The 23,726-nt window shown below is 38.8% G+C and overlaps 1 protein-coding gene across 1 annotated transcript in view; it reads left to right on the plus strand.

Annotated features, from left to right (window-relative positions):
* LOC124006930 (DNA polymerase theta-like) overlaps positions 1–22,854 on the plus strand; it is a 43,689-nt gene extending 20,835 nt beyond the window's left edge. Inside the window, exons 14-16 of the mRNA XM_046317118.1 lie at positions 4,713–4,842; positions 22,545–22,575; positions 22,803–22,854. Of these exons, the coding sequence (XP_046173074.1) occupies positions 4,713–4,842; positions 22,545–22,575; positions 22,803–22,854 (213 nt within the window). The remainder of the gene's footprint in view (positions 1–4,712; positions 4,843–22,544; positions 22,576–22,802) is intronic.
* The last annotated feature ends 872 nt before the right edge of the window (positions 22,855–23,726 follow it).

Here is a 23,726-nt window from a genome sequence, read left to right on the forward strand (position 1 = left end):
AGCTAACATCACACACCAACACCAGGAAACAGGTAGCTAACATCACACACCAGGAAACAGGTAGTTAACATCACACACCAACACCAGGAAACAGGTAGCTAACATCACACACCAACACCAGGAAACAGGTAGCTAACATCACACACCAACACCAGGAAACAGGTAGCTAACATCACACACCAGGAAACAGGTAGCTAACATCACACACCAGGAAACAGGTAGCTAACATCACACACCAACACCAGGAAACAGGTAGCTAACATCACACACCAGGAAACAGGTAGGTAACATCACACACCAGGAAACAGGTAGGTAACATCACACAGCAGGAAACAGGTAGCTAACATTACACACCAGGAAACAGGTAGCTAACATCACACACCAGGAAACAGGTAGCTGACATTACACACCAACTCCAGGAAACCGGTAGCTAACATCATACACCAGAAAACATTCATCTCTATTGATATCACATTATCAAGCATTTCATACCGGTACATGTTATCCAGATACTGACTGTTAGCACTTGGTCTATAGCAGCTTCCCACCAGAATGGACTTTAGGTGAGGCAGATGAACCTGTAGCCATATTACTACAACAGGATTTGACATTGTCAGTTAGGATCACCACTTTATTTTAAGAATGTTAAATGTTAGAATAATAGTAGAGAGAATGATTTCTTTCAGCTTTTATTTCTTTCATCACATTCCCAGTGGGTCAGACGTTTATATACACTCAATTAGTATTTGGTAGCATTGCCTTTAAATTGTTTAACTTGGGTCAAACGTTTCGGGAAGCCTTCCACAAGCTTCCCACAATAAGTTGGGTGAATTCTGGCCCATTCCTCCTGACAGAGCTGGTGAAACTGAGTCAGGTTTGTAGGCCTCCTTGCTCGCACAAGCTTTTTCAGTTCTGCCCACAAATGTTCTATTGGATTGAGGTCAGGGCTTTGTGATGGCCACTCCAATACCTTGATTTTGTTGTCCTTAAGCCATTTTGCCACAACTTTGGAAGTATGCTTGGGATCATAGTTCATTTGGAAGACCCATTTGTGACCAGGCTTTAACTTCCTGAATGATGTTTTGAGATGTTGCTTCAATATATCAACATAATTTTGCCTTCTCATGATGCCATCCATTTTGTGAAGTGCACCAGTCCCTCCTGCAGCAAAGCAACCCCACAACATGATGCTGCCACCCCCGTGCTTCAGGGTTGGGATGGTGTTCTTCAGCTTGCAAGCCTCCCCCTTTTTCCTCCAAACGTGATGATGGTCATTATGGCCAAACAGTTCTATTTTTGTTTCATCAGACCAGAGGACATTTCTCCAAAACGTACCATCTTTGTCCCCATGTGCAGTTGCAAACCATAGTCTGGCTTTGTTATGGCGGTTTTGGAGCAGGTGCTTCTTCCTTGCTGAGCAGCCTCTCAGGTTATGTCGATATAAGACTAGTTTTACTGTGGATATAGATACTTTTGTACCTGTTTCCTCCAGCATCTTCACAAGGTCCTTTGTTGTTGTTCTGGGATTGATTTGCACTTTTCGCACCAAAGTCCGTTCATCTCTAGGAGACAGAACGCATCTCTTTCATTTAAACATTTAATATTTAAGTCATTTAGCAGACGCTCTTATCCAGAGCGACTTACAAATTGGTGCATTCACCTTATGACATCCAGTGGAACAGTCACTTTACAATAGTGCATCTAAATCTTAAAGGGGGGGGGGTGAGAAGGATTACTTATCCTATCCTAGGTATTCCTTAAAGAGGTGGGGTTTCAGGTGTCTCCGGAAGGTGGTGATTGACTCCGCTGTCCTGGCGTCGTGAGGGAGTTTGTTCCACCATTGGGGGGGCCAGAGCAGCGAACAGTTTTGACTGGGCTGAGCGGGAACTGTACTTCCTCAGTGGTAGGGAGGCGAGCAGGCCAGAGGTGGATGAACGCAGTGCCCTTATTTGGGTGTAGGGCCTGATCAGAGCCTGGAGGTACTGAGGTGCCGTTCCCCTCACAGCTCCGTAGGCAAGCACCATGGTCTTGTAGCGGATGCGAGCTTCAACTGGAAGCCAGTGGAGAGAGCGGAGGAGCGGGGTGACGTGAGAGAACTTGGGAAGGTTGAACACCAGACGGGCTGCGGCGTTCTGGATGAGTTGTAGGGGTTTAATGGCACAGGCAGGGAGCCCAGCCAACAGCGAGTTGCAGTAATCCAGACGGGAGATGACAAGTGCCTGGATTAGGACCTGCGCCGCTTCCTGTGTGAGGCAGGGTCGTACTCTGCGGATGTTGTAGAGCATGAACCTACAGGAACGGACCACCGCCTTGATGTTAGTTGAGAACGACAGGGTGTTGTCCAGGATCACGCCAAGGTTCTTAGCGCTCTGGGAGGAGGACACAATGGAGTTGTCAACCGTGATGGCGAGATCATGGAACGGGCAGTCCTTCCCCGGGAGGAAGAGCAGCTCCGTCTTGCCGAAGTTCAGCTTGAGGTGGTGATCCGTCATCCACACTGATATGTCTGCCAGACATGCAGAGATGCGATTCGCAACCTGGTCATCAGAAGGGGGAAAGGAGAAGATTAATTGTGTGTCGTCTGCATAGCAATGATAGGAGAGACCATGTGAGGTTATGACAGAGCCAAGTGACTTGGTGTATAGCGAGAATAGGAGAGGGCCTAGAACAGAGCCCTGGGGGACACCAGTGGTGAGAGCGCGTGGTGAGGAGACAGATTCTCGCCACGCCACCTGGTAGGAGCGACCTGTCAGGTAGGACGCAATCCAAGCGTGGGCCGCGCCGGAGATGCCCAACTCGGAGAGGGTGGAGAGGAGGATCTGATGGTTCACAGTATCGAAGGCAGCCGATAGGTCTAGAAGGATGAGAGCAGAGGAGAGAGAGTTAGCTTTAGCAGTGCGGAGCGCCTCCGTGATACAGAGAAGAGCAGTCTCAGTTGAATGACTAGTCTTGAAACCTGACTGATTATGGATCAAGAAGGTCATTCAGAGAGAGATAGCGGGAGAGCTGGCCAAGGACGGCACGTTTAAGAGTTTTGGAGAGAAAAGAAAGAAGGGATACTGGTCTGTAGTTGTTGACATCGGAGGGATCGAGTGTAGGTTTTTTCAGAAGGGGTGCAACTCTCGCTCTCTTGAAGACGGAAGGGACGTAGCCAGCGGTCAGGGATGAGTTGATGAGCGAGGTGAGGTAAGGGAGAAGGTCTCCGGAAATGGTCTGGAGAAGAGAGGAGGGGATAGGGTCAAGCGGGCAGGTTGTTGAGCGGCCGGCCGTCACAAGACGCGAGATTTCATCTGGAGAGAGAGGGGAGAAAGAGGTCAGAGCACAGGGTAGGGCAGTGTTGAGCAGAACCAGCGGTGTCGTTTGACTTAGCAAACGAGGATCGGATGTCGTCCAACTTCTTTTCAAAATGGTTGACGAAGTCATCTGTAGAGAGGGAGGAGGGGGGGGGAGGAGGAGGATTCAGGAGGGAGGAGAAGGTGGCAAAGAGCTTCCTAGGGTTAGAGACAGATGCTTGGAATTTAGAGTGGTAGAAAGTGGCTTTAGCAGCAGAGACAGAGGAGGAAAATGTAGAGAGGAGGGAGTGAAAGGATGCCAGGTCCGCAGGGAGGCGAGTTTTCCTCCATTTCCGCTCGGCTGCCCGGAGCCCTGTTCTGTGAGCTCGCAATGAGTCGTCGAGCCACGGAGCGGGAGGGGAGGACCGAGCCGGCCTGGAGGATAGGGGACATAGAGAGTCAAAGGATGCAGAAAGGGAGGAGAGGAGGGTTGAGGAGGCAGAATCAGGAGATAGGTTGGAGAAGGTTTGAGCAGAGGGAAGAGATGATAGGATGGAAGAGGAGAGAGTAGCGGGGGAGAGAGAGCGAAGGTTGGGACGGCGCGATACCATCCGAGTAGGGGCAGTGTGGGAGGTGTTGGATGAGAGTGAGAGGGAAAAGGATACAAGGTAGTGGTCGGAGACTTGGAGGGGAGTTGCAATGAGGTTAGTGGAAGAACAGCATCTAGTAAAGATGAGGTCGAGCGTATTGCCTGCCTTGTGAGTAGGGGGGGAAGGTGAGAGGGTGAGGTCAAAAGAGGAGAGGATGGAAAGAAGGAGGCAGAGAGGAATGAGTCAAAGGTAGACGTGGGGAGGTTAAAGTCTTTCCTGAGTGGTATGACGGCTGGTGTTTATACTTGCGTACTATTGTTTGTACAGATGAGCTTGGTACCTTCTGGCGTTTGGAAATTGCTCCCAAGGATGAACCAGACTTGTGGAGGTCTACACATTTTTTTTTCTGAGGTCTTGGCTGATTACTTTGGATTTTCCCATGATGCCAAGCGAAGAGGCACTGAGTTTGAAGGTAGTCCTTGAAATACATCTTCAGGTTGACCTCCAATTGACTCAAATTATGTCAATTAGCCTATAAGAAGCTTCTAAAGCCATGACATCATTTTCTGGAATTTTCCAAGCTGTTTAAAGGCACAGTCAACTTAGTGTATGTAAACTTCGGACCCTCTGGAATTGTGATACAGTGAATTATAAGTGAAATAATCTGTCTGTTAGCAATTGTTCAAAAAATTGTTTGTGTCATGAACAAAGTAGATGTCTTAACCGACTTGACAAAACTATAGTTTGTTAACAAGACATTTGTGGAGTGGTTGAAAAACTAGTTTTAATGACTCCAACCTGAGTGCGTGTACATTTCTGCCTCCAACTATAAGTTGTGAACCCTCTTCAGGCGGAGCGTCAGGCTGTTAACACGACAGTCCAGGGGTCAGCCGCTGACATCGTTAAACTGGCTACGGTCAACATCCAGCAATGTCTTAGAGACACCTATCCTGCTGCTCCCCTCTCACACCAACACACAGGTAACACACACACCTACCCTGCTGCCTCTCTCACACCAACACACAGGTAACACCTACCCTGCTGCCTCTCTCACACCAACACACAGGTAACACCTACCCTGCTGCCCCTCTCTCACACCAACACACAGGTAACACCTACCCTGCTGCCCCTCTCACACCAACACACAGGTAACACACACACCTACCCTGCTGCCCCTCTCTCACACCAACACACAGGTAACACACATACCTACCCTGCTGCCCCTCTCTCACACCAACACACAGGTAACACACACAGCTACCCTGCTGCCCCTCTCTCACACCAACACACAGGTAACACACACCTACACCTACACACCTACACACCTACACACCACACACACACACACACACACACACACACACACACACACACACACACACACACACACACACACACACACACACACACACACACACACACACACACACACACACACACAGGTAACACACACAGGTAACACACACAGGTAACACACACACCAACCCTGGAGCACCAGTGCAACTATAAGAAAATGGCCCAGATAATTGTTGTAATAACTGTACCACAGCCTCTGGGTGTCATAGTGAAAACACTGAGCTCTGGGTGTCATAGTGAAAACACTGAGCTCTGGGTGTCATAGTGAAAACACTGAGCTCTGGGTGTCATAGTGAAAACACTGAGCTCTGGGTGTCATAGTGAAACACTGAGCTCTGGGTGTCATAGTGAAAACACTGAGCTCTGGGTGTCATAGTGAAAACACTGAGCGCTGCTGTACCACAGCGTCTGGGTGTCATAGTGAAAACACTGAGCTCTGGGTGTCATAGTGAAAACACTGAGCTCTGGGTGTCATAGTGAAAACACTGAGCTCTGGGTGTCATAGTGAATACACTGAGCTCTGGGTGTCTGAGTGAATACACTGAGCTCTGGGTGTCATAGTGAAAACACTGAGCTCTGGGTGTCATAGTGAAAACACTGAGCTCTGGGTGTCATAGTGAAAACACTGAGCTCTGGGTGTCATAGTGAAAACACTGAGCTCTGGGTGTCATAGTGAAAACACTGAGCTCTGGGTGTCATAGTGAAAACACTGAGCTCTGGGTGTCATAGTGAATACACTGAGCTCTGGGTGTCATAGTGAATACACTGAGCTCTGGGTGTCATAGTGAATACACTGAGCTCTGGGTGTCATAGTGAATACACTGAGCTCTGGGTGTCATAGTGAATACACTGAGCTCTGGGTGTCATAGTGAAAACACTGAGCTCTGTGTGTCATAGTGAATACACTGAGCTCTGGGTGTCATAGTGAAAACACTGAGCTCTGGGTGTCATAGTGAAAACACTGAGCTCTGTGTGTCATAGTGAAAACACTGAGCTCTGGGTGTCATAGTGAATACACTGAGCTCTGGGTGTCATAGCTCTGGGTGTCATAGTGAAAACACTGAGCTCTGGGTGTCATAGTGAAAACACTGAGCTCTGGGTGTCATAGTGAAAACACTGAGCTCTGGGTGTCATAGTGAAAACACTGAGCTCTGGGTGTCATAGTGAATACACTGAGCTCTGTGTGTCATAGTGAAAACACTGAGCTCTGGGTGTCATAGTGAAAACACTGAGCTCTGTGTGTCATAGTGACAACACTGAGCTCTGGGTGTCATAGTGAAAACACTGAGCTCTGGGTGTCATAGTGAAAACACTGAGCTCTGGGTGTCATAGTGAATACACTGAGCTCTGGGTGTCATAGTGAATACACTGAGCTCTGGGTGTCATAGTGAAAACACTGAGCTCTGGGTGTCATAGTGAATACACTGAGCTCTGGGTGTCATAGTGAAAACACTGAGCTCTGGGTGTCATAGTGAAAACACTGAGCTCTGTGTGTCATAGTGAAAACACTGAGCTCTGGGTGTCATAGTGAATACACTGAGCTCTGGGTGTCATAGTGAATACACTGAGCTCTGGGTGTCATAGTGAAAACACTGAGCTCTGGGTGTCATAGTGAAAACACTGAGCTCTGGGTGTCATAGTGAAAACACTGAGCTCTGGGTGTCATAGTGAAAACACTGAGCTCTGGGTGTCATAGTGAAAACACTGAGCTCTGGGTGTCATAGTGAATACACTGAGCTCTGGGTGTCATAGTGAATACACTGAGCTGTGGAAGGGCCAGTGCATGTACAGTGCATTCTGAAAGTATTCAGACCCCTTGACTTTTTACACATTTTGTTACGTTACAGCCTTATTCTAAAATTGATGCTATGAGACTCGAAATTGACGTAATAAAATGTGGAAAAGGGGAAGGGGTCTGAATATTTTCTGAATGCACTGCATGGTAGGGTATATATACAATCACACTGCATGGTAGGGTATATATACAATCACACAGTATGGTAAGGTATATATACAATCACACTGTATGGTAGGGTATATATACAATCACACTGTATGGCAGGGTATATATACAATCACACTGTATGGTAGGGTATATATACAATCACACTGTGTATATACAATCACACTGTATATATACAATCACACTGTATGGCAGGGTATATATACAATCACACTGTATATATACAATCACACTGTATATATATACAATCACACTGTATATATACAATCACACTGTATGGCAGGGTATATATACAATCACACTGTGTATATATACAATCACACTGTGTATATACAATCACACTGTATGGCAGGGTATATATACAATCACACTGTATATATACAATCACACTGTATGGTAGGGTATATATACAATCACACTGTATGGCAGGGTATATATACAATCACACTGTATGGCAGGGTATATATACAATCACACTGTATGGCAGGGTATATATACAATCACACTGTATGGTAGGGCATATATACAATCACACTGTATATATACAATCACACTGTATGGTAGGGTATATATATACAATCACACTGTATGGTAGGGTATATATACAATCACACTGTATATATACAATCACACTATATGGTAGGGTATATATACAATCACACTGTATGGAGGGTATATATACAATCACACTGTATGGTAGGGTATATATACAATCACACTGTATGGCAGGGTATATATACAATCACACTGCATGGTAGGGTATATATACAATCACACTGTATGGCAGGGTATATATACAATCACACTGTATGGTAGGGTATATATACAATCACACTGTATGGCAGGGTATATATACAATCACACTGTATGGCAGGGTATATATACAATCACACTGTATGGCAGGGTATATATACAATCACACTGTATATATACAATCACACTGTATGGCAGGGTATATATACAATCACACTGTATATATACAATCACTCTGTATGGTAGGGTATATATACAATCACACTGTATGGCAGGGTATATACAATCACACTGCATGGTAGGGTATATATACAATCACACTGTATATATACAATCACACTGTATGGTAGGGTATATATTCAATCACACTGTATATATACAATCACACTGTATGGTAGGGTATATATTCAATCACACTGTATATATACAATCACACTGTATGGCAGGGTATATATACAATCACACTGTATGGAGGGTATATATACAATCACACTATATGGCAGGGTTTATATACAATCACACTGTATATATACAATCACACTGTATTGTAGGGTATATATACAATCACACTGTATGGCAGGGTATATATACAATCACACTGTATGGCAGGGTTTATATACAATCACACTGTATATATACAATCACACTGTATTGTAGGGTATATATATACAATCACACTGTATGGCAGGGTATATATACAATCACACTGTATGGTAGGGTATATATACAATCACACTGTATGGTAGGGTATATATACAATCACACTGTATGGTAGGGTATATATACAATCACACTGTATGGTAGGGTATATATACAATCACACTGTATGGTAGGGTATATATACACTCATACTGTATGGTAGGGTATATATACAATCACACTGCATGGTAGGGTATATATACAATCACACTGTATGGTAGGGTATATATACAATCACACTGTATGGCAGGGTATATATACAATCACACTGTATGGCAGGGTATATATACAATCACACTGTATGGCAGGGTATATATACAATCACACTGTATATATACAATCACACTGTATGGCAGGGTATATATACAATCACACTGTATATATACAATCACTCTGTATGGTAGGGTATATATACAATCACACTGTATGGCAGGGTATATACAATCACACTGCATGGTAGGGTATATATACAATCACACTGTATATATACAATCACACTGTATGGTAGGGTATATATTCAATCACACTGTATATATACAATCACACTGTATGGTAGGGTATATATTCAATCACACTGTATATATACAATCACACTGTATGGCAGGGTATATATACAATCACACTGTATGGAGGGTATATATACAATCACACTATATGGCAGGGTTTATATACAATCACACTGTATATATACAATCACACTGTATTGTAGGGTATATATACAATCACACTGTATGGAGGGTATATATACAATCACACTATATGGCAGGGTTTATATACAATCACACTGTATATATACAATCACACTGTATTGTAGGGTATATATACAATCACACTGTATGGCAGGGTATATATACAATCACACTGTATGGCAGGGTTTATATACAATCACACTGTATATATACAATCACACTGTATGGTAGGGTATATATATACAATCACACTGTATGGTAGGGTATATATACAATCACACTGTATGGTAGGGTATATATACAATCACACTGTATGGTAGGGTATATATACAATCACACTGTATGGTAGGGTATATATACAATCACACTGTATGGTAGGGTATATATACAATCACACTGTATGGTAGGGTATATATACAATCACACTGTATGGTAGGGTATATATACAATCACACTGTATATATATACAATCACACTGCAGGGTATATATACAATCACACTGTATGGTAGGGTATATATACAATCACACTGTATATATACAATCACACTGTATGGTAGGGTATATATACAATCACACTGTATGGAGGGTATATATACAATCACACTGTATGGTTGGGTATATATACAATCACACTGTATGGCAGGGTATATATACAATCTCACTGTATATATACAATCGCACTGTATGGTATATATATACAATCACACTGTATGGCAGGGTATATATACAATCACACTGTATGGTAGGGTATATATACAATCACACTGTATATATACAATCACACTGTACGGTAGGGTATATATACAATCACACTGTATGGTAGGGTATATATACAATCACACTGTATGGAGGGTATATATACAATCACACTGTATTGTAGGGTATATATACAATCACACTGTATGGCAGGGTATATATACAATCACACTGTATATATACAATCACACTGTATGGAGGGTTTATATACAATCACACTGTATATATACAATCACACTGTATTGTAGGGTATATATACAATCACACTGTATGGCAGGGTATATATACAATCACACTGTATGGCAGGGTATATATACAATCACACTGTATGGCAGGGTTTATATACAATCACACTGTATATATACAATCACACTGTATTGTAGGGTATATATATACAATCACACTGTATGGCAGGGTATATATACAATCACACTGTATGGTAGGGTATATATACAATCACACTGTATGGTAGGGTATATATACAATCACACTGTATGGTAGGGTATATATACAATCACACTGTATATATACAATCACACTGTATGGTAGGGTATATATACAATCACACTGCATGGTAGGGTATATATACAATCACACTGTATGGTAGGGTATATATACAATCACACTGTATGGTAGGGTATATATACAATCACACTGCATGGTAGGGTATATATACAATCACACTGTATGGTAGGGTATATATACAATCACACTGTATGGCATGGTATATATACAATCACACTGTATGGTAGGGTATATATACAATCACACTGTATGGTAGGGTATATATACAATCACACTGTAGGGTATATATACAATCACACTGTATATATACAATCACACTGTATGGTAGGGTATATATACAATCACACTGTATGGTAGGGTATATATACAATCACACTGCATGGTAGGGTATATATACAATCACACTGTATGGCAGGTTATATATATATACAATCACACTGTATGGTAGGGTATATATACAATCACACTGCATGGTAGGGTATATATACAATCACACTGCATGGTAGGCTATATATACAATCACACTGTAGGGTATATATACAATCACACTGTATGGTAGGGTATATATACAATCACACTGCATGGTAGGGTATATATACAATCACACTGTATGGTAGGGTATATATACAATCACACTGCATGGTAGGGTATATATACAATCACACTGTATGGCAGGTTATATATATATACAATCACACTGTATGGTAGGGTATATATACAATCACACTGCATGGTAGGGTAGATATACAATCACACTGTAGGGTATATATACAATCACACTGTATGGTAGGGTATATATACAATCACACTGTATGGTAGGGTATATATACAATCACACGGTATATATACAATCACACTGTATGGCATGGTATATATACAATCACACTGTATGGCAGGGTATATATACAATCACACTGTATGGTAGGGTATATATACAATCACACTGTAGGGTATATATACAATCACACTGTATATATACAATCACACTGTATGGTAGGGTATATATACAATCACACTGCATGGTAGGGTATATATACAATCACACTGTATGGTAGGGTATATATACAATCACACTGTATGGTAGGGTATATATACAATCACACTGTATGGTAGGGTATATATACAATCACACTGTATGGTAGGGTATATATACAATCACACTATATATACAATCACACTGTATGGTAGGGTATATATACAATCACACTGTATGGTAGGGTATATATACAATCACACTGTATGGCAGGGTATATATACAATCACACTGTATGGTAGGGTATATATACAATCACACTGTATGGTAGGGTATATATACAATCACACTGTAGGGTATATATACAATCACACATGGTAGGGTATATATACAATCACACTGTATGGTAGGGTATATATACAATGGTAGGGTGTATATATACAATCACATGGTAGGGTATATATACAATCACACTGTATGGTAGGGTATATATACAATCACACTGTATGGTAGGGTATATATACAATCACACTGTATGTAGGGTATATATACAATCACACTGTATGGTAGGGTATATATACAATCACACTGTATGGCAATGGTATATATACAATCACACTGTATGGTAGGGTATATATACAATCACACTGTATGGTAGGGTATATATACAATCACACTGTATGGTAGGGTATATATACAATCACACTGTATATATACAATCACACTGTATGGTAGGGTATATATACAATCACACTGCATGGTAGGGTATATATACAATCACACTGTATGGTAGGGTATATATACAATCACACTGTATGGTGGTATATATACAATCACACTGTATGGTAGGGTATATATACAATCACACTGTATGGTAGGGTATATATACAATCACACTGTATATATACAATCACACTGTATGGTAGGGTATATATACAATCACACTGTATGGTAGGGTATATATACAATCACACTGTATGGCAGGGTATATATACAATCACACTGTATGGTAGGGTATATATACAATCACACTGTAGGGTATATATACAATCACACTGTATATATACAATCACACTGTATGGTAGGGTATATATATACAATCACACTGCATGGTAGGGTATATATACAATCACACTGTATGGTAGGGTATATATACAATCACACTGTATATATACAATATATATACAATCACATGGTAGGGTATATATACAATCACACTGTATGGTAGGGTATATATACAATCACACTGGTATATATATATATATACAATCACATATATACAATCACAGGGTATATATACAATCACACTGTATGGTAGGGTATATATACAATCACACTGTATGGTAGGGTATATATACAATCACACTGTATAGGGTATATATACAATCACACTGTATGGTAGGGTATATATACAATCACACTGTATGGTAGGGTATATATACAATCACACTGTATGGTAGGGTATATATACAATCACACTGTATGGTAGGGTATATATACAATCACACTGTATATATACAATCACACTGTATCACACTGTATGGTAGGGTATATATACAATCACACTGCATGGTAGGGTATATATACAATCACACTGCATGGTAGGGTATATATACAATCACACTGTATGGTAGGGTATATATACAATCACACTGTATATATACAATCACACTGTATATATACAATCACACACTGTAGGGTATATATACAATCACACTGCATGGTAGGGTATATATACAATCACACTGTATGGTAGGGTATATATACAATCACACTGTATGGTAGGGTATATATACAATCACACTGTATGGTAGGGTATATATACAATCACACTGTATATATACAATCACACTGTATGGTAGGGTATATATACAATCACACTGTATATATACAATCACACATGGTAGGGTATATATACAATCACACTGTATGGTAGGGTATATATACAATCACACTGTATGGTAGGGTATATATACAATCACACTGTATGGTAGGGTATATATACAATCACACTGTATGGTAGGGTATATATACAATCACACTGTATGGTAGGGTATATATACAATCACACTGTATGGTAGGGTATATATACAATCACACTGTATGGTAGGGTATATATACAATCACACTGTATGGTAGGGTATATATACAATCACACTGTATGGTAGGGTATATATACAATCACACTGTATGTAGGGTATATATACAATCACACTGTATGGTATATAATACAATCACACTGTATGGTAGGGTATATATACAATCACACTGCATGGTAGGGTATATATACAATCACACTGTATGGTAGGGTATATATACAATCACACTGTATGGTAGGGTATATATACAATCACACTGTATATATACAATCACACTGTATGGTAGGGTATATATACAATCACACTGTATGGTGGCAGGGTATATATACAATCACACTGTATGGTAGGGTATATATACAATCACACACTGTATGGTAGGGTATATATACAATCACACTGTATGGTAGGGTATATATACAATCTGTATGGTAGGGTATATACAATCAGGTAGGGTATATATACAATCACACTGTATGGTAGGGTATATATACAATCACACTGTATGGTAGGGTATATATACAATCACACTGCATGGTAGGGTATATATACAATCACACTGTATGGTAGGGTATATATACAATCACACTGTATGGTAGGGTATATATGCAATCACACTGTATGGTAGGGTATATATATACAATCACACTGTATATATACAATCACACTGTATGGTAGGGTATATATACAATCACACTGTATGGTAGGGTATATATACAATCACACTGTATGGCAGGGTATATATACAATCACACTGTATGGTAGGGTATATATACAATCACACTGTATGGTAGGGTATATATACAATCACACTGTAGGGTATATATACAATCACACTGTATATATACAATCACACTGTATGGTAGGGTATATATATACAATCACACTGCATGGTAGGGTATATATACAATATATACAATCACACTGTATGGTAGGGTATATATACAATCACACTGTATGGTAGGGTATATATACAATCACACTGTATGGTAGGGTATATATACAATCACACTGTATGGTAGGGTATATATACAATCACACTGTATGGTAGGGTATATATACAATCACACTGTATGGTAGGGTATATATACAATCACACTGTATGGTAGGGTATATATACAATCACACTGTATGGTAGGGTATATATACAATCACACTGTATGGTAGGGTATATATACAATCACACTGTATGGTAGGGTATATATACAATCACACTGTATATATACAATCACACTGTATGGTAGGGTATATATACAATCACACTGTATTGTAGGGTATATATATACAATCACACTGTATGGCAGGGTATATATACAATCACACTGTATGGTAGGGTATATATACAATCACACTGTATGGTAGGGTATATATACAATCACACTGTATGGTAGGGTATATATACAATCACACTGTATGGCAGGGTTTATATACAATCACACTGTATATATACAATCACACTGTATTGTAGGGTATATATATACAATCACACTGTATGGTAGGGTATATACAATCAGGACTGTATATATACAATCACACTGTATGGTAGGGTATATATACAATCACACTGCATGGTAGGGTATATATACAATCACACTGTATGGTAGGGTATATATATACAATCACACTGTATGGTAGGGTATATATACAATCACACTGTATGGTAGGGTATATACAATCAGGACTGTATATATACAATCACACTGTATGGTAGGGTATATATACAATCACACTGTATGGTAGGGTATATATACAATCACACTGTATGGTAGGGTATATATACAATCACACTGTATGGTAGGGTATATATACAATCACACTGTATGGTAGGGTATATATACAATCACACTGCATGGTAGGGTATATATACAATCACACTGTATGGCAGGTTATATATACAATCACACTGTATGGTAGGGTATATATACAATCACACTGTATGGTAGGGTATATATACAATCACACTGCATGGTAGGGTATATATACAATCACACTGCATGGTAGGGTATATATACAATCACACTGTATGGCAGATTATATATATATACAATCACACTGTATGGTAGGGTATATATACAATCACACTGCATGGTAGGGTATATATACAATCACACTGCATGGTAGGCTATATATACAATCACACTGTAGGGTATATATACAATCACACTGTATGGTAGGGTATATATACAATCACACTGCATGCTAGGGTATATATACAATCACATTGTATGGTAGGGTATATATACAATCACACTGTATGGTAGGGTATATATATACAATCACACTGTATGGTAGGGTATATATACAATCACACTGCATGGTAGGGTATATATACAATCACACTGTATGGCAGGTTATATATATATACAATCACACTGTATGGTAGGGTATATATACAATCACACTGCATGGTAGGGTATATATACAATCACACTGCATGGTAGGCTATATATACAATCACACTGTAGGGTATATATACAATCACACTGTATGGTAGGGTATATATACAATCACACTGTATGGTAGGGTATATATAGGGTATATATACAATCACACTGTATGGTAGGGTATATATACAATCACACTGTATGGTAGGGTATATATACAATCACACTGTATGGTAGGGTATATATACAATCACACTGTATATATACAATCACACTGTATGGTAGGGTATATATACAATCACACTGTATGGTAGGGTATATATACAATCACACTGTATGGTAGGGTATATATACAATCACACTGCATGGTAGGGTATATATACAATCACACTGTATGGCAGGTTATATATATATACAATCACACTGTATGGTAGGGTATATATACAATCACACTGCATGGTAGGGTATATATACAATCACACTGCATGGTAGGCTATATATACAATCACACTGCATGGTAGGCTATATATACAATCACACTGTAGGGTATATATACAATCACACTGTAGGGTATATATACAATCACACTGCATGGTAGGGTATATATACAATCACACTGTATGGTAGGGTATATATACAATCACACTGTATGGTAGGGTATATATACAATCACACTGTATGGTAGGGTATATATACAATCACACTGTATATATACAATCACACTGTATGGTAGGGTATATATACAATCACACTGTATATATACAATCACACTGTATGGTAGGATATATATACAATCACACTGCATGGTAGGGTATATATACAATCACACTGTATGGTAGGGTATATATACAATCACACTGTATATATACAATCACACTGTATGGTAGGGTATATATACAATCACACTGTATGGTAGGGTATATATACAATCACACTGTATGGTAGGGTATATATACAATCACACTGTATATATACAATCACACTGTATGGTAGGGTATATATACAATCACACTGTATGGTAGGGTATATATACAATCACACAGGGTATATATACAATCACACTGTATGGCATACAATACAATCACACTGTATGGTAGGATATATATACAATCACACTGCAATGGTAGGGTATATATACAATCACACTGTATGGTAGGGTATATATACAATCACACTGTATATATACAATCACACTGTATGGCAGGGTATATATACAATCACACTGTATGGTAGGGTATATATACAATCACACTGCATGGTAGGGTATATATACAATCACACTGCATGGTAGGCTATATATACAATCACACTGTAGGGTATATATACAATCACACTGTATGGTAGGGTATATATACAATCACACTGTATGGTAGGGTATATATACAATCACACTGTATATATACAATCACACTGTATGGGTATATATACAATAGGGTATATATACAATCACACTGTATGGCAATGGTATATATACAATCACACTGTATGGTAGGGTATATATACAATCACACTGTATGGTAGGGTATATATACAATCACACTGTATGGCATGGTATATATACAATCACACTGTATGGTAGGGTATATATACAATCACACTGTAGGGTATATATACAATCACACTGTATATATACAATCACACTGTATGGTATATACAATCACATATATACAATCACACTGCATGGTAGGGTATATATACAATCACACTGTATGGTAGGGTATATATACAATCACACTGTATGGTAGGGTATATATACAATCACACTGTATGGTAGGGTATATATACAATCACACTGTATATATACAATCACACTGTATGGTAGGGTATATATACAATCACACTGTATGGTAGGGTATATATACAATCACACTGTATGGTAGGGTATATATACAATCACACTGTATGGTAGGGTATATATACAATCACACTGTATGGTAGGGTATATATACAATCACACTGTATGGTAGGGTATATATACAATCACACTGTATATATACAATCACACTGTATGGTAGGGTATATATATACAATCACACTGCATGGTAGGGTATATATACAATCACACTGTATGGTAGGGTATATATACAATCACACTGTATGGTAGGGTATATATACAATCACACTGTATGGTAGGGTATATATACAATCACACTGTATGGTAGGGTATATATACAATCACACTGTATGGTAGGGTATATACAATCACACAAGGGTATATATACAACCACACTGTATGGTAGGGTATATATACAATCACACTGTATGGTAGGGTATATATACAATCACACTGTATGGTAGGGTATATATACAATCACACTGTATGGTAGGGTATATATACAATCACACTGTATATATACAATCACACTGTATGGTAGGGTATATATACAATCACACTGTATGGTAGGGTATATATACAATCACACTGCATGGTAGGGTATATATACAATCACACTGTATGGTAGGGTATATATACAATCACACTGTATGGTAGGGTATATATACAATCACACTGTATGGTAGGGTATATATACAATCACACTGTATGGTAGGGTATATATACAATCACACTGTATGGTAGGGTATATATACAATCACACTGTATGGTAGGGTATATATACAATCACACTGTATGGCAGGGTATATATACAATCACACTGTATGGTAGGGTATATATACAATCACACTGTATGGTAGGGTATATATACAATCACACTGTATGGTAGGGTATATATACAATCACACTGTATGGTAGGGTATATATACAATCACACTGTAGGGTATATACAATCACACTGTATATATACAATCACACTGTATGGTAGGGTATATATACAATCACACTGTATGGTAGGGTATATATACAATCACACTGTATGGTAGGGTATATATACAATCACACTGTATGGTAGGGGTATATATACAATCACACTGTATGGTAGGGTATATATACAATCACACTGTATGGCAGGGTTTATATACAATCACACTGTATATATACAATCACACTGTATTGTAGGGTATATATATACAATCACACTGTATGGTAGGGTATATACAATCAGGACTGTATATATACAATCACACTGTATGGTAGGGTATATATACAATCACACTGCATGGTAGGGTATATATACAATCACACTGTATGGTAGGGTATATATATACAATCACACTGTATGGTAGGGTATATATACAATCACACTGTATGGTAGGGTATATACAATCAGGACTGTATATATACAATCACACTGCATGGTAGGGTATATATACAATCACACTGTATGGCAGGGTATATATACAATCACACTGTATGGTAGGGTATATATACAATCACACTGTATGGTAGGGTATATATACAATCACACTGCATGGTAGGGTATATATACAATCACACTGTATGGCAGGTTATATATATATACAATCACACTGTATGGTAGGGTATATATACAATCACACTGTATGGTAGGGTATATATATACAATCACACTGTATGGTAGGGTATATATACAATCACACTGTATGGTAGGGTATATATACAATCACACTGTATATATACAATCACACTGTATGGTAGGGTATATACAATACAATCACACTGTAGGGTATATATACAATGGTAGGGTATATATACAATCACACTGCATGGTAGGGTATATATACAATCACACTGTATGGTAGGGTATATATATACAATCACACTGTATGGTAGGGTATATATACAATCACACTGTATGGTAGGGTATATATACAATCACACTGTATGGCAGGGTTTATATACAATCACACTGTATATATACAATCACACTGTATTGTAGGGTATATATATACAATCACACTGTATGGTAGGGTATATATACAATCACACTGTATGGTAGGGTATATATACAATCACACTGTATGGTAGGGTATATATACAATCACACTGCATGGTAGGGTATATATACAATCACACTGCATGGTAGGCTATATATACAATCACACTGTAGGGTATATATACAATCACACTGTATGGTAGGGTATATATACAATCACACTGTATGGTAGGGTATATATACAATCACACTGTATGGTAGGGTATATATACAATCACACTGTATGGCAGGGTTTATATACAATCACACTGTATATATACAATCACACTGTATTGTAGGGTATATATATACAATCACACTGTATGGTAGGGTATATACAATCAGGACTGTATATATACAATGACACTGTATGGTAGGGTATATATACAATCACACTGCATGGTAGGGTATATATACAATCACACTGTATGGTAGGGTATATATACAATCACACTGTATGGTAGGGTATATATACAATCACACTGTATGGTAGGGTATATATACAATCACACTGTATATATACAATCACACTGTATGGTAGGGTATATATACAATCACACTGTATGGTAGGGTATATATACAATCACACTGTATGGCAGGGTATATATACAATCACACTGTATGGTAGGGTATATATACAATCACACTGTAGGGTATATATACAATCACACTGTATATATACAATCACACTGTATTGTAAAGAGTCATGAAAGTGAGGGGTACATATTGATGTATATATTATAGAGAGTCATGGCAGTGAGGGGTACATATTGATGTATATATTATAGAGAGTCATGGCAGTGAGGGGTACATATTGATGTATATATTATATATTATAGAGAGTCATGACAGTGAGGGGTACATATTGATGTATATATTATCACAGAGTCTTGATTTATATATATTATAGTGAGGGGTACATATTGATGTATATATTATATATTATAGAGAGTCATGACAGTGAGGGGTACATATTGATGTATATATTATAGAGAGTCATGGCAGTGAGGGGTACATATTGATGTATATATTATATATTATAGAGAGTCATGACAGTGAGGTGTACATATTGATGTATATATTATAGAGTGCCCTGGTCATGACAGTGAGGGGTACATATTGATGTATATATTATATATTATAGAGAGTCATGGTAGTGAGGGGTACATATTGATGTATATATTATATATTATAGAGAGTCATGGTAGTGAGGGGTACATATTGATGTATATATTATATATTATAGAGAGTCATGGTAGTGAGGGGTACATATTGATGTATATATTATAGAGAGTCATGACAGTGAGGGGTACATATTGATGTATATATTATAGAGTCATGGCAGTGAGGGGTACATATTGATGTATATATTATATATTATAGAGAGTCATGACAGTGAGGGGTACATATTGATGTATATATTATAGAGAGTCGTGGTCATGACAGTGAGGGGTACATATTGATGTATATATTATATATTATAGAGAGTCGTGGTCATGACAGTGAGGGGTACATATTGATGTATATATTATAGAGAGTCGTGGTAGTGAGGGGTACATATTGATGTATATATTATATATTATAGAGAGTCATGGTAGTGAGGGGTACATATTGATGTATATATTATATATTATAGAGAGTCGTGGTAGTGAGGGGTACATATTGATGTATATATTATATATTATAGAGAGTCGTGGTAGTGAGGGGTACATATTGATGTATATATTATATAGAGTCATGACAGTGAGGGGTACATATTGATGTATATATTATAGAGAGTCGTGGTCATGACAGTGAGGGGTACATATTGATGTATATATTATATAGAGTCATGACAGTGAGGGGTACATATTGATGTATATATTATATATTATAGAGAGTCATGGTCATGACAGTGAGGGGTACATATTGATGTATATATTATAGAGAGTCATGACAGTGAGGGGTACATATTGATGTATATATTATAGAGAGTCGTGGTCATGACAGTGAGGGGTACATATTGATGTATATATTATATATTATAGAGTGCCCTGGTCATGACAGTGAGGGGTACATATTGATGTATATATTATAGAGAGTCGTGGTAGTGAGGGGTACATATTGATGTATATATTATATATTATAGAGAGTCATGACAGTGAGGGGTACATATCGATGTATATATTATAGAGAGCCATGACAGTGAGGGGTACATATTGATGTATATATTATATATTATAGAGAGTGGTCATGACAGTGAGGGGTACATATTGATGTATATATTATATATTATAGAGAGTCGTGGTCATGACAGTGAGGGGTACATATTGATGTATATATTATATATTATAGAGAGTCATGGCAGTGAGGGGTACATATTGATGTATATATTATAGAGAGTCATGGTAGTGAGGGGTACATATTGATGTATATATTATATATTATAGAGAGTCATGACAGTGAGGGGTACATATTGATGTATATATTATATATTATAGAGACTCGTGGTCATGACAGTGAGGGGTACATATTGATGTATATATTATATATTATAGAGAGTCGTGGTCATGGCAGTGAGGGGTACATATTGATGTATATATTATAGAGTCATGTCAGTGAGGGGTACATATTGATGTATATATTATATATTATAGAGAGTCGTGGTCATGGCAGGGCTGGGTCATCGTGGGCATATTGATGTATATATTATATATTATGTCATGGCAGTTCATATTGATGTATATATTATGAGAGTCATGTCAGTGAGGGGACATATTGATGTATATATTATATATTATAGACCCCTGACCTCTAACATTATGGTCAGGTAACACTCTGACCTTTAACCCCTGACCATCTAACATTATACAGGTTTCCTCTGACCTTCAGCCCCTGACCTCTAACATTATCAGGTTTCTGACCTTCAGCCCCGGACCTCGCACAGGTAACACTCTGGACCCCTGACATTAACAGGTAACACTCTGACCTTTAACCCCTGACCTCTAACATTATACAGGTAACACTCTGACCTTTAACCCCTGACCTCTAACATTATACAGGTTTCACTCTGACCTTCAGCCCCTGACCTCTAACATTATACAGGTTTCACTCTGACCTTCAGCCCCTGACATTATACAGGTAACACTCTGACCTTTAACCCCTGACATTATACAGGTAACACTCTGACCTTTAACCCCTGACCTCTAACATTATACAGGTAACACTCTGACCTTTAACCCCTGACCTCTAACATTATACAGGTTTCACTCTGACCTTCAGCCCCGGACCTCATACAGGTAACACTCTGACCTTTAACCCCTGACCTCTAACATTATACAGGTTTCACTCTGACCTTCAACCCTTGACCTCATACAGTGTTAGGTTCTAAACAAACAGTAAAAACTACCGGACAACGAGGACAAGCTCAAACCAAGTGTATTCACCCAATGGGCCAGACATGCTCCCACCAGCACCAGTATATAAACCCCTCCTCCTTCCCTCTAAACATCACGTGCTTGTTGCTAGGCAGGAAGTTAAGTGATGTGGGTGATAGACTGTTCCTTCAATGGGGAGGTCTGGTAAATTCTATGTTTGTAACGTCTAGGTGGCTCAAATAGTGAAAAGAGAGATGGAGAGTGCTGTGAAGCTCTATGTTAAGCTGAAAGCCAAGGTCAAGGTGGGACCCAGCTGGGGGAACCTGCAGGACCTGGACATCTGAACAACGTCCCAATGATCTCCCCTTCCTCCCAAAGATCTCCCCTTCCTCCCAAAGGACCTGAACAACGTCCCAATGATCTCCCCTTCCTCCCAATGATCTCCCCTTCCTCCCAAAGGAC

This window comes from Oncorhynchus gorbuscha, linkage group LG20, assembly GCF_021184085.1.
Source record: "Oncorhynchus gorbuscha isolate QuinsamMale2020 ecotype Even-year linkage group LG20, OgorEven_v1.0, whole genome shotgun sequence".
Taxonomy (NCBI): domain Eukaryota; kingdom Metazoa; phylum Chordata; class Actinopteri; order Salmoniformes; family Salmonidae; genus Oncorhynchus; species Oncorhynchus gorbuscha.